Source organism: Pelodiscus sinensis, chromosome 1 (genome assembly GCF_049634645.1).
Source record: "Pelodiscus sinensis isolate JC-2024 chromosome 1, ASM4963464v1, whole genome shotgun sequence".
In the NCBI taxonomy this organism is placed as follows: Eukaryota; Metazoa; Chordata; order Testudines; family Trionychidae; genus Pelodiscus; species Pelodiscus sinensis.
Genome location: NC_134711.1, coordinates 312,953,485 through 312,970,981, shown reverse-complemented (window position 1 = coordinate 312,970,981; position 17,497 = coordinate 312,953,485). Strand labels below are relative to the sequence as shown.

Sequence of the window (17,497 nt, the reverse complement as noted above, 5' to 3'; positions counted from 1 at the left end):
TATTGTCTGACTTACACAAGAGCCCTAAATTATCTGGATGTTGTTTCTTGGGGAAACCTCCTACAGACCGTAGGTGCTTCTGACTTTGTGGATGCTCCAGGTTTGGAGCACCCATGAAAAATAAATAGTGGGTGCTTAGCGCTCACTGGAATCTCTGTGTATCAATTCCTCCTCCCCTACCCCCAATCCTCCTGCCCACTGGCTGACCACACCAATCAGGTCCTCTCCCGCTTCACCCCACACCTCCTGCCCACCATGACCAGCTGTTCAGTGTATTCAAGATATGCTTGGGGGGAAGAAGAGGAGCAGGGTCAGGAAGAGGTGGGGAAGGAGCAGAATTTGGCAGAGTAGGAAAGAGGTGGGGGTGAAGGCTTGAGGAAGGAGTGCAGTGGGGGCTGGGCCTGGTCGGACATGCCACAGGAACTGGAGACATTGATGCCTCTACTATAGACCTCAGTCTCCACTCACATCTCTAACTTCATACATAGGAATAATTCTGTTGTGTTCAATGAGACCCACAGCTGTGGATGCTGATGTCTGCAGCTCATTTTGTGGATATGAATGTGGATACAAATTTTGTATCTAAAACCCTGTAAATTTGTAGATATCTGCTTTACATACGTGGGCATCCACATCCACGGATGTCAACATGGACATCCATACCTCATTTTTGCAGATACAGATGCAGATGCGTATAGGGCTCTATGGATCATACTGCTTCCCATCCACCTTGTCACATTAGAGTTTCTCCCAGGCTGCCCAGCTCAACAAAAACAAGGTGTTTCTAGGGCCCTTCAGTCCTGCAAAGCTCCACAGCCTGGAGGTCAAAGCCTATCAACCTTAGGCGTTATGCAGGAGTAGAGCTGCAGTGGCTTCAGCTGGGTGGAGGGATGGGGGCAGCAGACCACATCTGAATTAACGGGAGTTTGGTAAAAACCGGATGAATTGAAATAGTTCTTTGCGCCTCCATATATTGCAAGTGCAATACAAATATGGACAGAGCTTTGCAACACCCTTCTTTAAAAGTACAGCATTATAATCCCCATGGATGGACATTTCATTTAAGTGCTGTGCCTCTGTCCATCAGAGCCAGGAACAAGACTCAAAAGTCCAGACTTCTCCAGGAAATAAGGCTACAGGCATGTTCTCACTCTCCTGTGTCATTACAGAGCTTCCAACACCCAACAACTGCTTCCATCACAGATTAGAGAAATGAACACTGCACGCTCTGCCTAAAGCCAGACAGTAACACAACAAATCACATCCTCACTTCCTACCTTCACTTTTTCACCATTTATCTCCACAGTCTTAATCATAAAGTCAACTCCGATAGTGGCTCCTTGACCTGGTGGGAAGAGCCCCTACAAAGAAAGCAAAGGGGTTAACGGAGATTTTGTGGCAAGATGAAAAAGAAGATTTCGCCTGCTTATGAATCCCCTCCAGGTTGTTGTCCCATCCCATTTCCTCTTTAATTTTCTACTCCCCTTTCCCCAAACAGATCTTTTCCATCAGAGAAAAGTATCAATAGATGGGAAAACAACACAGAGTCAATTTAGGGTGGTCTGATCGCAGTCCGTAATAATGGGCTCTTCAATCTAGCAAAGAAAGGCATAAAACAATCCAGTGGCTGGAAGTTGAAGCTAGGCAAATTCAGACTGAAAATATGGAGTAACTTTTTAATAATGAGGGTAATTAACCACTGTAACAATCTATCAAAGGTTGCTGCGGATTCCCCACCATTGGCAGTTTTAAAATCACGATAGAATGGGTGAGGTTTTTTAAAGATGTGCTCGAGGAATTATTTTTGGGAAGCTCTATGGCCCAGGCTATACAGGATGTCAGACTGGCCTTGGAATCTATGACCTGTTAATTCAGAGAGACCTCTGTACCACTCATTCATTTGTTCTACTGTCCTAATTAATGGAGCTCTAGACCACCCCATCCCCCACTCTATACACAAATTTCTAAGTGATTGTGCTGGGAATCCACAGCATGGAATAGCAGCAAAATCAATTCTAGTTGGGCCAATAAATCATGTCTCTTGCTGTACAAAGGTCTCTCCAATGCATCTCCAACTCTTTTCCATAGAGTAAGGCAGTGGTTCCCAACCTTTTTTATACCACGGACCAGCAAACTGATTCAAAAATTGTTGGCGGACCAGCACTGAAATATTTGCATATTAATTGTGTCAATTAATTTATTTGCATACCTATTATGGTAATTTTAACCCATGGCATATCAGGCAAATCAAAGGAGGGGGGACATGATGGTTAACAAGAATTTGAAAAACTGCTGCACATACATTTAAAAAAACCAGTAAGATAGTTGCTAATACTTGTTAAAGAGTATTCGCCGGTCCAAACCTTTTGCCTCAATTGCACCAGAATTAAAGAGGCAGAAGTTAACAGGTTGCTGTCACATTCTGCATATTCATATTTTCCTATGCATTTAATATCATATAATAATAATAATTAATATGTGTACCTGCTGGCTGGGAGCAGCTAGAGGCCAGGGGATTGAGGGGGGGGGGCTCCCGCTGAGAAGAGAGGGAGGAGAAGCAGGTTGCAGGGGCAGCTGCCCATCACGGGGCGCTTGGCCCTGCTGGCAGGCTCGCTCCACACAGTGCTTGGGCCTGCCTGCCAGGGCAGCTGCACTCTATGCAGCACCGCTGGCCCAGCCGTGTAGCGGCTGCAGGACAGCCTCACCGTGGTCCTGCCTCCAGCTGCAGCACACCTGGCTGCCTGCTGCCCTACTACCCTGCTGCTGCATGGGTAAGTGGGTGGGAAGGAAATTCCCAGGGGAACCCCAGCAGGAGGGCTAAATAAAAGCTGGAGGCGTGGCCTGGCAACATGCCATGGCCCGGCAGAGAGGGGTTCGCAGACCAGTGGGAGGTGGGGAAACAACTTGATTTGTGAGGTGGGGGAGGTGGGAGGGAAGGGACAAGAAAAGGGAAGGGGAATAGAGAAAGGGGAGGAGAAAACAGAAAAGAAGGATAGATGTTTACACCCTTCTCTGGAGAATCTGATATTGACAGATGTCAGAGATAGGGCGCTGGATTAGATTGGCCATTTAACTGATTCAGTGTCAGTTTCTCAGTTCCTAAGAATGAGAGGTGGCAAAAACCTCAGAAAAGAACATTTTGTCATCACAGATTTCCACTTCCCCTACACTTCAATGCAACTCTGTGAAAGCCACTTTTCAAACAATACTCTTGCATTTTTACACTAGCGTTTGTGTGAGTGAATGAAAAGTCAGCTGCTATCTTGACAGTAGCCTGGTCAAGAGGCTGTAACTTACATTTCTGGTAGTATTATATTTAGGGATAGTGAAGTAAAGGGACCCAAGCAAAAATAAAAAGTAAAATAATAATAGCTTTTCAATTATTAGTTTCCAGGCCTGCAGACCTACACAAAGGCACATTGATTTCTGGCCATATCTGCCTCTGCTAGCAGCAGCAGCAAGCCAAAACTTGGGGAGCAGCACAATTAGCTGCAGATTTTACAGTTTAGACCCTTGGGTTTAGCTCTAGTGCTGCCAGCAATTTGCTTGTAGCTGAAGAGGGAGGAAAAGAGTGAACTTAAGATATCCAGAGACTTATTTGTAAAACCAATCACTGGGAAAAAGTGCTGAGACTTTAAAGTGAAACTTGACTGAAAACCATAATTGGAGTTACTTAAAAAATAAAAACTTCCCCATTGGCCCAGATTACAGAAACCCTGCCTCTCCCTTCCCCCAGGATTGCTGCACAGAAAAGGAAATCAGCCCCAACACTGTTGTTTTTTTCATGTTCTGCTAGGCAAGCAGGGACCTTCTCAACCCCCATTTCTACTGGGAGGCTTCAGCTGTGTGGATCACACATGCAGGGGGCTGAGAGTTTTTTTCAGAGTTACCTCTGATTTTAAAATGGAGCATCAGTCATCATTAAATGCCCTTTCAAAGCCTATTTTTTTAAAGGGGAGGGGAGGGAAGGTGCTGCACTGACAACCCCAGACACTGAATTTCTCTAGCTAGAGAGCAGTTTCAAGCAGCTGTGAAAGCTTCCCAAACCTCCCACCAACATGCCTTTTATACCCTGCACTGCAGGACTCAGGGAAGAAAAGGGGTGGCAGTGAGCTGCAGCAAGAGGGTACTTCAGTCTCTATGACCCATACAGGTCTGATCTAAAGCCCACCAAAATCATGCCCATCTCATGTCGCCATGTTTTTCTCTCTAGAGCTGCCAAGATGGGGCTAGTTACAACCAAGTGCTCTCCCTGATCCGCATTGCAGGCAACCCCTCACTTCACAGCCACAGATTCCAAGCGATCTTACAGGCAGCTACTCATTCAAGTGCATTTTCCCACACAAACTAAAAACTGCCCTGATAAAGCACGGAAGCCTCTTCCCCAACAGAAATGTCCTACCTGAGTGAAGCGTCGGACCAAGCAGGTTTTCCCCACGCCAGCGTTGCCAATTAAAACAATTTTGAACAGAAAATCATAATCTTCCATACTCATTTACGCAGCTGCAAGGGAGAGAGAAATATAAATAAGCCAAAGGGAAAGCATCAGCAGAGGCTCACCCAGCTGGTAATTGTGCTAGCTCTGCATTGTCGCTTCACTCTCAGGAGCCTGGCATGTGATCTTCTCGCAGGGCGCCACTAACAAAGCAATGCAGTTTTCAGATTCCCTTGCAACAGGGAAACCAGTATGCGCCTTTGCGATCCGTTGAGTTACTGGTGAACTTTACTCCTCCAAATACTCAGGGCAAAGTTTATTACAGAGTTTGCACGGCTAATAAGATAAGAGACTTGCATCTACAATGGTGAGAGGGCGCTTACCTTCCTGACACAGAGGCATTTGACATGCCCACAAATCTGAGCACAAGCCAGCAGAGCCAATTCAACCTTTGCCATCCTGCGAGGCAAAATAAGGCCCTGTTGTAAAAAGATGACTGAGTGTGAACTTTACCTCCATTCAGTGTGATCCTCAGTGTCCAGGCTGCCGGCTACATGGAATTACAGATGCTGGTTTATGAGCCTATCTTGCCTAGTTTCTGCCAGTACCAACCCTCCCCCCCCCCACACACACACTACATAAGCCTTGGAGAGACAGGTACAAAGTTTCATTACACGTTTTGCTCCCAAGGCATCTGGTTTGGGCTAAGCCACAAGTTTTCTCTTTCTAAAGAGAACACATTACTTGTTCATATTAGAGAAGTTAGGTATTGGGTAATTGAATAGTCAAGTAACCACATGAATTCTTACCTGTTACTCGACTATTCTATATACCTGGGGCTAGACCGGCAGCCAGTGCGCTCCAGCTCCACTCCCAGGGAGCCCCCTGCCACTCCATGTTGCTGCCTCTTTAGAAGAGGCAGCAACATAGGATGGCAGGTGGGAGCCAGCAGCCTCTGTCCACAGCAGCCCCTGTCCATGGGGGGATCCCAGCTTGGATCCCTGCGGACAGGGGCTGCTGCCACAAAGCAGCTTCTGTCTGCAGGGAGCCTGGGCCTGCTGTGGGCAGAGGCAGCTTCCCGGCAACCTCCCCTGTCCCCACCCCACGCTGCTGCCTCTGATAGAGACAGCACCGGGGAAGGGTGGGGAAGGAGGCACCATAGAGCCGGTGCTGGCTTTGAAGCCAGCTCCCCACAATGCTAGCTCCTGCTTCCCCTGCCTTGCTACCTCTAATACAGCAATGCGAATAGTTGAATAGATTACAATAAGCCTAGGCTTATTGGTTAATCGCATAGTTGACTACACATTTACATCCCTAGTTCATATTCTGATAACTGGCAATACCAATCAGGGCTCCACTGTGCTAGGCACTGGACAAATCAACAGCAGAGGCGACATTAGGGACATGAAAGGTTTAACCAGTAACCCCTACCCATTGGAGGCAGAGGGCTGTTCCTGCCCCATGGGCCACCTCAAACATGGCTGCTCCTGCCAAGTGGCAGGGTCCAGCTCAACCAGCCCAATATGTTTAACTGGTTAACCAATTAAATTGGATTTTACATCCCAAAGAGGCACCCCTGCCCCAATGAGTTTGCAATCTGCACCTGGCAGGATTCAACAAGTGGATGAAATGAGGGGGGGTGGGTAGTAAATAGGAAACAAGCTATCAATAAAATAAACAGGGTTTGGCATAAAGCCAAAATCTTAGCTCTCCACCTACCTAGCTAATACTAAAAGATAGCAACTTGGTGGTACTATGGCTGAGGAAAGATTTTAAAGAGTTTTAAAAAGAGGAAGAGGTGGAAGCCTTCTTATTTTTGTCAGGGAGTTTATTCCCACGCTGTCCCAGTCCCTTCAGAGAAGCAGACAATCAAACCTGCCCTCATTGACAAGGGGAAAGCAAGGCTGGCAGTCTAATAAGATAGCAGAGCAGAAACAATACTGGCTAGATGGGGAAAGGCCCTATAAGCTTCCTTAAATTGTACTCGATGGGGTAGGGGGAGGAGCTAGTGAAAGGATGCAAAGAGGGTGTTGCTGTGATTAGATAATGAGACAGGAAGATGTCCCTTGCACCTACTTTTTTAGTGGACCATATGGTTGGCATCTAGGCCAGCAGAAATTAGAGCCATTAAGGCAGGGCTACTCAACACGCGGCATGCAGCCCGTTTGTTTGCAGCCCGCGAGTGAGAGCTAAAACAAAAAAGTAGTCAATATATAGGGTTGCCAGATAGTTTAACCAAAAATACTGAACATCCCCCTCCCTCACCTCACTCCCAAAAAAAAACACTGGAAAAAAATTATGTTGGGGGAGGGGAAAAAAGGGGGAGGGGGAGACCAAAGTTGTTGAGCAAAAAACAAACAAACAAAAAAGGACTCCGAGAGTTATTAAGCACAAAAATAAATAAATAAATAAATAAATAAATAAAACAGCATTATAACAGAGTCAGGAACAGGGGAGCAGTTGCGCACTAAGACCCAGGGAAGGCATTGTTTCCCCTTGGTCTTTAGGCTTTTTGCTGGCGGCCATTTTGTGTTATTGATCAAGCCAAAATGCAGCTTCCCTGCAGAACTAGGTAAGCAGGGGATCCGGGGGCGGGGGGTGTTGGGAGTCAGGGGGGAGGCCGGGGGTTGGGCCCAGTTGCCAAGTGTGTTCTAGGGTTGCCAGGTGTCCGGTACTTTCGCCTCCTGGCAGGGAAAAAAAATCAGAAAATACTGGGCATTTTAGGTATCCAGTATTTTCTGAATTTTTTTTACTGGACAGGAGGTGAAAATACCGGACCGTCCAGGTCAATACTGGATACCTGGCAACCCTATCAATATAATGGTCTTCTGTTGATATGCATTTTAGTAGTTAAATTCCCGGGCTGTCATTGCTCATTTAAAGTGCTATCATATGGGTGGAAATGGGGTAAAAATTGCATTTTGTTAATATCAGCAGAACTGACTTAAATGGGGCCTGTGTGTTGTGTAGCCTTGCCTTAATTTATGTATTCATGCCTGTCAGTGTGAAAGAAGCTATTTGCATATTTACTTGCATATACAGGCAGTCCCCGGGTTACGTACAAGATAGGGACTGTAGGTTTGTTCTTAAGTTGAATTTGTATGTAAGTCGGAACTGGTACATATTGTAGGGGAAACTCTACCCAAACATTTCTCCAGAGCTCAGTTTTATTCTCCCACACCTCACTTCCCTCAGTCTTTTATTCTCAAGCTGAGGTGTCTGCTGAGAAAGCCGCTCCGCGTTTCCCTGGTCTGCTGGAGGGGGGTGCTAGCTTCGCATCTCCCTGGTCTGCTGGAGGGAAGCAGCTAGTGCAGGGTTGCCTCACCCCGTTTGTAAGTAGGGATCTGATGTAAGTCGGATCCATGTAACCCGGGGACTGCCTGTACATGCAATCACACAAATTGCGGCCCTCGGCATGGGCTGAGTATCATTGTGGCCTGTGGGGCTTCCATAACCCGGCATTAAGGCATGAGATGAAGGTTTAAACAAGAATCTCGGGAATCTGGATAGGTGGAAGAGGGGTCCCCCTAGTGGGGGATTCACCTGCACAGAGCTTCTTGTGGGACTGGGGTCTTTGATTACGAATCCTTGGTATTATACATAAACACAAAGCACAGATCCCTAGCAGTATCAGCGCTGGCTAATCAAAACATTATATTAAATACTGTTATCACATTTTTGCTTCTATAACTTTCAACCACAGGACATTTTCTGATGACTCAGTCATATATGAAGCAAAATGCAGGACAATGTAGCACTTTAAAGACTAACAAGATGGTTTATTAGATGATGAGCTTTCGTGGGCCAGACCCACTTCTCAGTCATATATGAATGCATTTTTCTTTCCCTTTTCTCTCAATCCAGCAAGAGCATTTGAACCACCATAACAGTCGTTCTTGCTGCCAGGCACTAGTGCATCTCCAAGGAACTGTGACACAGCACTTAGTATTTTTAGTTACCGACTCAGAGTAAAACAATTCCTTATTATTCACGTGTGATCCGCTAAGCATGATTACTTAACATGAGTAAGCAGAAGTTGGATCTCACACAGCCACACTGAAATCCAGAAGTGACACAAAGGGAAGAAAACCACCTGACAAATCACTCTGAGAGGGAGAGAGCTCATTTCTTCCCAGAAGCATACTCTGGTCCCCAGGGTTATCTACTGCCAGCCAGAGCCATGAAGCCCAGAGAAGACGTGCCACCTGGGCCACGATCCAAGCACTTTTGGACTGAATCGGACATGAGTGGCACTACGACCCCATGTGCCAGGTCACAATGCCACTCACTGAACACTGGAGTCTGTGAGTATAGGGGCTCATGGACAACGGAGGTCCAGCTGTTGGAGGATGCTAGAGAGGGGGAAAAAGAGCAGGGGAAATCTATCCACTGCCCCAGCCATTCATACACAGTCCTCCTGCTGACTTGGAGGTCCCCATGCACTCTCCAATCCACATCTTCCACGTCCCAAAGAAATCTCTTGAAGGAGGAAACCAGCACAATGGGGCCACAGGCAGTTCTATTGCCTCTCAAACATATTAGTGAGACCCCCATGGTACGCTTGCCCCCCCCCCCCACGCTGCTCCCTCCTGACAGACACTTACTGCCTACACCACCCAGCTGCTGTGGAAGTTCTGTGCTTGGTAGTGTTCCTTCACCTTGCCAGGAACGAGTGGGACCCACTCATGGGAATAAAGTCAGCAGAATCCCCCTTTGTTTTTCTTTTTAGTCTGACAGTGGTTTGTCTGCATGTAGCACAGCCGAGTTAGTGGATGACTAAGATATTTTTGTGGGTTAATATTTTGTTCAGCATGTGCCATGGACAAGGAATTTATCTGCAGAAAAGAAGTGCCCTAGGATTTATTCCGCTGAGAATTTAACTTCCAGTTTGATTTAGTTTCTTTCCAAGGGAACTTTATTCTCCTTGCATTTGGCTCCCTTCACATGTATTAGTTATCCCAAGCTGAGCCTGGTTTCCCTCTCCAGTATTTTTTGTTGTGCTTCCTACAGACTGGATAGTTTCTTTTTATCTGCTCTTTGCATTGCTCTTCCATGTATTTGTCTGGAAGGGAACAGAAGGTTCCTCCTTATCTTTGACATCCTGACAGAACATACAATGCACAGTCACTCAGAATAACAGAACAAGCAGTGTAAGTTACGGGCAAGGATTCAAAAGCTAGATGGGAAATGTTAATTGTTTTGGAGCAACCGAGTTCTTATTTTAAAAGGGTGACACTGAAAGCTTGACATGCCTTCGCATATTTGCCTGGTGGGCTTGTCACATTATTTTCCTCTCCTAGAGTTTTATGCTACCACTAATCCCTGATCTTTGTAGTATCAGAGCACCTCCCACACAAAATAGATGTGAGGTCTCCAATAGACTTCATGGAGCCTCTCGCTCTTCTTTCTCTCTCAGGTTGAGCAACTCTGCTAGAAGCAGAGCTTACGTCTGAGGCCAAATTCAGACCTTGTGTAAGCATGTGCATGACTTGCACTCACTATCCTTCCCAAGGAATCAATACCAATATATAAATAAACTGCAGAGATCGCTCTTACATAGAACCCACCTTCAACGGGACTACACATGTGAGCAAAGTTCAGTGTGTTTGCCATATCAGCGCCCATCGCTCTGCATGTCAATGCACAGCCTTCTCTTGGAAAACACACAGTTTTCTTCTGTTATAGCAACCAAATGCTGTGTTGGCTGATCCATTAGAACTGCCACTACATGTAGGAAGATGTAATTCAAAAGAAAACTAGTTTCAAGCTGCTACTTGGTGTCTCAAAGCTCAGCTCTGAAGCACAGGTCTTTCGCTTTACCATATATTGAACCAAACATGTTTAGACATTTTTAAGGAGCACTGCCAACATTAAAATAAAATAAATAAATAACTATGCACATACATGCACGCACACGCAATATAGTTAGGGTGGAGGGGAAGAATCTAAATAAAACATAAGATCATTAGAACAAAGATTAGAACAAACAACATTTTCCTGTTTCCCTGCCCCAATTTTTTAATGCACATGTGACAGGGCATTTCATATGCTTTATAAAAATATGCTTATGAATATGAATAAGACATATCTGGAATATGCTTTATACAAAATACTTCATGTAAGATATCTCTGGAATAGTTATAAACTACTGAATATGATTTTCATTTATATGGACGTGTCATCTTTGTAGATCAAGTTGGGAATATGGAGTATAAACCTGTGTTATTAATGTAGTCATGCTAAGTGAGGGCCATTAATGGTACTTCAGGGCTATAATGGCCCATTAGCAAGAATTTAGACTTCCTGCAGCCACGTGGGTCAGCCCCTGAAGAGAGAAGACAGAGGTCTTGCACAGACATGTGATCATGTCACTGGAGACTGGAATCCATCTAAAACCATGAACTTTTCCATGAATAGCTGGGAGGGGATCAACACCTCCTATTTAAGGGTGAGATGTAAGGTATTCTAGGTTATGAGTGCTCCTTGGCTTCCCCACCCAACATGACTTCAGGAAATATCTGAGGGAACAGCTGGACCAGAAGCCTATTAGAACATCTATGAGGGTGAGATATTACATGTCACTAATCTCTTTAGTATACTAAGCTTAGCTTGCATGTTCTCTTTTATTTTGCTTAGTAACCTACTTTACTCTGTGTGCTATCTCTTATGACTACTTCAGTCCTACCTTATATACTTAATACAATCAATCACTTTTGTTTATTAATAAACCCAGTGTAAATAATTGTACCGGAAGGTGGGAGCAGCTATGCATCTCTTTCTTTAAAACCAAACAAAGAACGTGAACAACATGAGCTTATCCTGAATCAGTCTTTATACAGGGTAAGATGGATTTATCTAGGGTTCAGGTCCCATTGAGACTGTGCATTTGGGTGCTGTGACAAGTCCCTTTAGCTGGGCCTTCCCAGAGCAGAGCTGATCTCAGTATCTTTATTATACTACAGAGAGCTGTAACCCCGTCTCTGTGTCATTGCTGGACGAAGCCTGAGGGTCTGGCTCAGCACGACAGAGTTGAGGGGCACCCAGGAGGGCAGGAAGGTGGCTCTGTGATATTTCAGCACCTCAAGTGACAGTCCCAAAGGGGTCCCAGCAACCAAACCCATCACAGTATGTATTTGTTTTCACTTTGTATATAGTAACATTCACTGTCTTCGCTGTAGACAGTCAGTTTTTCCTGATTGATGGCAGACTTTAATGGGACCTAAACAGAAGGACTTAAGGGGCAGAGATTAGGGATGTGAGATATCAGGTAATGGAATAGCCATGTAAGCGCACAAAATATTGTCGGTTATACAACTATTCGACAGTGCCTGTGGGCGGAGCTGGCATCCAGTGCGCTCCTGGCCTCACTCTCAGGGAGATCCCTGGTACCCTGTGCTGCTGCCTCTCTATCAGAGGCAGCAATCTGGGGTGCCAGGTAGGAGCTGGTCTGCAAGGGGAACCAGTTTAAAAACCAGCTCCCCACCCAGACAGGCTGCCTGCTGCCCCATGCAGGATGGCAGCAGCCCCTGTCCAAGGGGGTTTGAGCTCCCTGCAGACAGAGGCTGCTGCGGGGGGGGGGGGGGGGGGGGGGGAGCGAGGAGGCTGCCACAAAGCAGTCTCTGTCCAAGTCGACCCAGGCTGGCTGTGAACAGAAGCTGGTCTGGCAGCAGCCCCTATCCAAGGGGGAGGGGAGGGAGAGGTGTCCGAGCTCTCCACAGGCAGAGAGAGGGCAGCCCAGCATATTATACTTTAATAGAAACAGAGAGTGAAACTGACGAAGAGCCAAAGTAAAATCTGACCAGCCTAAGATGAAATTAAAAATAATAATGAAGAATAAATTAGAGTTTTTAAATTTTCTATCAGATCAGCTGTGGTGCATTTGTTAACAATAGTACAGAGGGAATAAAATTCAGAAAAACAAGGTACATGAGGTTTTTAGCTCCTAGTGCTGTTTCAAGAGACTTGATGTTGTCCTTTATTGGGAGTGGGGGAAAACAAAAACAAAAGTTAAATGTTAGTTGCATTCTTCTAATCCCAGTGTTTGTGTAAAATGCACATTTTTCCAGAATTCTAGTCTGTAACATGGAGCACTTCAATAGAGCACAAATTTGTACTGAAAAGGCATTTTATAAAGAAGAATGTGGAACATGCCCCATCACTTCACCCTCTACTCTGCCTCTCTCCACAACAAAAACAAAAAAGCGAAGGATCTGGAGCACAGAATCAGTACAGCCTGCACTATCACTCCTTCATTACACAGGCCAGCATTCCTCCTGCTGACATCAATGCCTATTCAGAAACCAATCTATTAATTAAGGTTAGATTATAAAGTCATTGAGACAGAAATAGTCTTTTCATTATGTGCAAACATCTATACTGTGATTTATTTATATTTTTGCATGCACATAAAATAAAATGCATTTATATTTTATATTTAACGGGAGCCGGTGTGGTGTCTGTAGGGAACAGAGTACTGGAGAAGGTCTCAAGAGATTTAGCTTCTGTTCCTAGCTCTGCCACTCACGTGCTGAATGACCATGGGAAAGTCACTTTATCTCTGTGTGCCTCAGTTTACTCCATTTTACAGAGGTGGGGCCGTGATACTAACATCCTATGTTAAGCATTTGAGATCTATGGAAGAAAAAGCACTATGTAACACTGAGATGGCCTTATTACCATTAGTGTTGTTATTGTTATCCACAGCGCATATGGGCCCCCAATCAATGACAGGAGCCTCTATGTCAGGGGTGGGCAATAAGCAGTTTGTGGGCCAGACATGGTTTGCCAGTGTTAGCCCCTAGGACCACCAGATGCTTTATTTATCTGTGCATCCATGGGTATGGCCATGTTCAGCGCCCGTTGGCCACAGTTCACTATTCTTGGCCAATGGGAGCTATAGAAAGTGATAGTCTGGCCCACCCCACTTCCCACAGCTCCCATTGGCAGAGAACAGTAAACCACGGCTGGGAGCTGAGAGTAGCCATGCATGCAGACACACAGATAAACCAAGCATCCTGCAGTCACCAGCGCCTAACCCTGGCAACCAAGTGAGCCACTTATTGCCCACCCTGGCTGTAGGTCCTAGCATCTGTATATCAACAATCCCAGGACTGGGCTGCCTGCACAGCCAGAGCAGCCTCTGCTTTGCGGAAGCCTCCCCTGCCACTCTCCCCACCGTGCTGCTGCCTCTGATAGAGGCAGCAGCACGGGGTGGGGGACAGGCAGCTCTGTGGAGACGGTGCTAGGGGGAACCAACTTTTAAGCCAGCTCCCTCCCAGCACCAGCTCCTTTTCCCCCCACTTTACTGACTCTGATACAGAGGCAGGAAGTCGGGGGGGAGGGGGCGAGAAATGCGAGTAGTCAACTTGACTAACCGATAAACCTAGGCTTATCAGTTAGTCAACTAGTTGATGACTCACTCACATCCCTAGCATGAAGTGATGGAAACAGTTAGCAGCTTCATTCAGTGATCTTTTTGTTAAGAATTTCACTAGGTTCGATCATCACTGGGATCTGTAATCTGTTACCAACCAATTTTTCAATTCTTAGCCACTCTACAGTCGGGCAACATTCCTGGCTTTCAGCTACAGTGCAGCATGTATTTATGTCATCCCAAGAGTGACAGCAGAGGTAACTCAACCAATCACCACCCTTGGCCAACAGCTAATTCACATGCAACAATTTCATTGGTTATATGAGGGAGACTGCACAGATGGTGGGTTACTTGACCCAACTGCCACACCAGTCTGATGAGCTTTTGGCTATTAGTAATACAAATAAATGACTGTTGTCCATTGTAGCAGAATGCAGTGGTTACAGTCGTGGTCAGGATCCAGCACTTTCAGAAATCTTGAACCAGCAATAACTGTCATTCATGAAACCCACGCTTACACCGTGTCAACAGTCCCCCACTAGTGCCTAGATCAAATCAAACCTCATGATGACACAGGGACTTTGAGTTATCAGAGGAGGCTTTTAGCTCAGGGAGGACAGGATCATGCTTTTGCATCCAGAGTTCAGTTCCCACTAGAGCTGAAAGCGCCATGCTGTTTTAACGCTGTTTTATTTTATTTTATTTTTTTGCGCAACAACCTTGGTCTCCCCTTTTTTCCCCCCAACAGAATTTTTCCCATGTTTGTTTGTTTTTTGGAGGAGGAGGGGTTCGGTATTTTTGGTTAAACCATCTGGCAACCCTACTTAGGTATACAGAAAATATTACAGTTAATACAGATTCAAAGATAAGCCTAATTCTTCAGCCATCAAATTATCCCTTGCAGGCCTATGCATTGCAAAGCGCTCAGGTCCAGACACGCTATTGAATTACCTAACATATAAATACAATAGTTTCATTTGCAACGGATTGTGGGATGCAAATGTAAGCCCAGCTCATGCCCCCTGCATGGACAAACTGCATGGAGTTTCCCGCAATATTTTATTTTGGCAACATTCATTTCCCTCGCTGTCATAGAAAAGTCATAGGGATTTTTCCATGGCAGATATAATAGGGACCTGGGCCAACCACACTGCTTCTCAGCTCCCTGCTGCTTTGTCAGATGGGAGAAGTGCTGATCAGAATGACAGTGAAGAGTTTTCACGGCACACAGGCGCTCCCTGCCAAAGTCTGTAAAATACTTTAGCTTCTGCAAATAGAAGCTACTTTAAGAGCAAAATATTATGTATAGGAAAAAAAAAACCCAGAGCACCACATTCCATCAAATACAGCTAATGCTTGCATTTGTTTGTCTTGGACATCTATGGTGGTGTGTTGCAACCGCTTCTATGTTACTGAGACAATATTAAAACAGACATTACACTGCAACTTTTGCAAATGGACACAAAGATTCATTTTTCATGTGGGTTAAAAAGTACAGCTGAAGTGAACATATATAATGGTGACTGAACAGGGAATGCATATGCAAATGTGTCCCAGGCAGTTTTTGCTATGTGTTTTTTCTACCATGGTTTTAAAAAAAGAAAGCACATTTTTATAGAGAGTGGAAAAATAAGGCAGAGATGTTTATGCTTAAAACAACCACCCACACTTATTTACCTTTATCCAATAGGGCATGAGTTCTGACTGCTGACCTTCAAACTAATTGGAAAAGTCAAAAACAACTTTTACACAGACTTCCAAGACATGTTTAGACATGGAATTCAAATAGCTTATGGTGCCTACGCATGTACAGTGCATCATCCAAAATACAGCATGTCTACAGGAATAGCATGCAAAGAGTCAAGAAGCCAACACATGCGTGAATAGACAGACCTTAAAATTGTGGAAAACTGTGCTGATCAACAGTAGCCAAAAATGGCTTTTAATCTACTCAAAAGCTGTTCCTTTCTTCTACAAAGGGGAAAAAATATGAAAAGGTTTCAAAAACCACAGCCAAAAACACTAACTGGAATGTGTCTTGTGTGGAAAGCCAGCAGACATTCATGTGGGCAGCTCTTCAACAAGGAATAAAATTTCCCTTAAAAAGCTGTAGGTTTCTGAATAAATGCTATCATGCCGCCACAGATAACCGAGTCAGAAAAACTGCCATTGTTTACTACTAACTGAGGGTACGTCTACACTGCAATACTATTTCAGGATACTACAGTATCCTGAAATAGCAATCCTGCGTCTTCACAGCAAGCCTGTTATTTCGGGCTCGTTATTCCTGTGTCCCTATAAATCTCATTCTAGTAGGAGTAAGGGACGTATCAGAATAGCACTTTATTTTGAAATGTAGTGCTGCGTAGACAGCGCCAAATGACAAAATAAGCTATTTCAAAATAGCATTGAAATAAGATATGCAGTTTGAACTACGCAAATTGTGTATCTTATTTCGAGTTACGGTGCAGTGTAGACACACCCTAAAACATCAAGGAGTCTTATGGCACCTTAAAGACTAACATATTTCTATGGGCATCATCTTTTGTGGACAAAGACCCACTTCATTATCATCTTTGCCTACAAAATCTTATGCCCAAATAAATCTGTTAGTTTTTAAGATGCCACAGGACTCCTTGTTGTTTTTACAGGTACAGACTAACACAGCTATCCCTCTGATAATTTAAAAAATGAGGAGTCCTGTGGCCTTAGAGACTAACAAAATATATACAGTATCATGAGCTTTCATGGGCAAAATCTCTGATAACTATTTACTACTGTTATCTCTACAATCTCACCATCTCATTCCCCTTTTGGTGTTGGGAACTAATTATTCAGAGTCCACTGCCTCTAAGACACACTGGCCTGAGACACTCCTTTGTGCTATAATTCTACTAGGCATGACACAAAGGGGATGGAAAAGGATACTGGCATGCCCAGAGACTAAGGATGTTAAGAGGTAGGTAATCCACTAATCGTGTAGTCAATAAAATTTTATCGACTACACAATTAGTCAATAAGGGATGCCTTCCTGTGTGCCTGGTTCTTACTACATTTAAACTGCAGAGCTGCAGCCAGGGTAGCTCCTGGACCTGGCGCGAGCCAGGACTGAGCCATCCAGCAGCCCTTGTCTGTAAGGGGTTGCAGCTTCCTGTCTGTTGGGAACCCCACGGACAGGGGCTGCTGCTGGAGCAGCCTCTGCCTGCAGCCAGCCCAGGCCACCACGGGCAGGGACTGCTTCATGGCAGCTTCCCCTGGCCACCCTCCCCTCCCACACTGCTGCGTCTGATGGAGGGGCAAGTGGCACTGGGGAGATGGCGCTGGGGGGAAACCGGCTGACACAGAAGCAGCAAGGGGTGGGGAAAGTGAGTAGTCGAGTAGTCAACTACTTGCTTACATCCCTACCAGAGACTAAAGCAAATCTTCTGCCTGAGGTTCTTGTGTCTAGTCTCGTACAAGATGGATATTCCTTTTCTGCCTACCATCCTCTATTCACCTCCAGCAGCTGCTGGGGGCTTGCTGTCTGTTTGAGGCACTGTTCGCATCTTTTAAAAGCACACAAGACACTGTTTCAAGTGAAGGTGTTTGTTCCTGTGCCGATAAGGACCATCAGAGCTGCCATGACAGACTCTCTTTGGGAGGTGCCAATTAGACAATGCACCCACCTCAGTACAGCGGAGTGTTCTGAA

At 45.3% G+C, this 17,497-nt stretch overlaps 1 protein-coding gene across 2 annotated transcripts in view; it reads right to left on the bottom strand.

Annotated features, from left to right (window-relative positions):
- The window catches only part of RAB30 (RAB30, member RAS oncogene family), a 64,072-nt gene that overhangs the window by 7,541 nt on the left and 39,034 nt on the right, over positions 1-17,497 (bottom strand). The window contains exons 2-3 of one of the 2 annotated variants that reach the window (XM_006132171.4): positions 4,403-4,503; positions 1,278-1,361 (exon numbers count right to left, since the gene is read on the bottom strand). In XM_006132171.4, the coding sequence (XP_006132233.1) occupies positions 1,278-1,361; positions 4,403-4,495 (177 nt within the window). In that variant the 5' untranslated portion in view covers positions 4,496-4,503. Of the gene's footprint in view, positions 1-1,277; positions 1,362-4,402; positions 4,877-17,497 lie in introns of those variants that run through there. The other variant, XM_075919460.1, reaches the window with a different exon arrangement.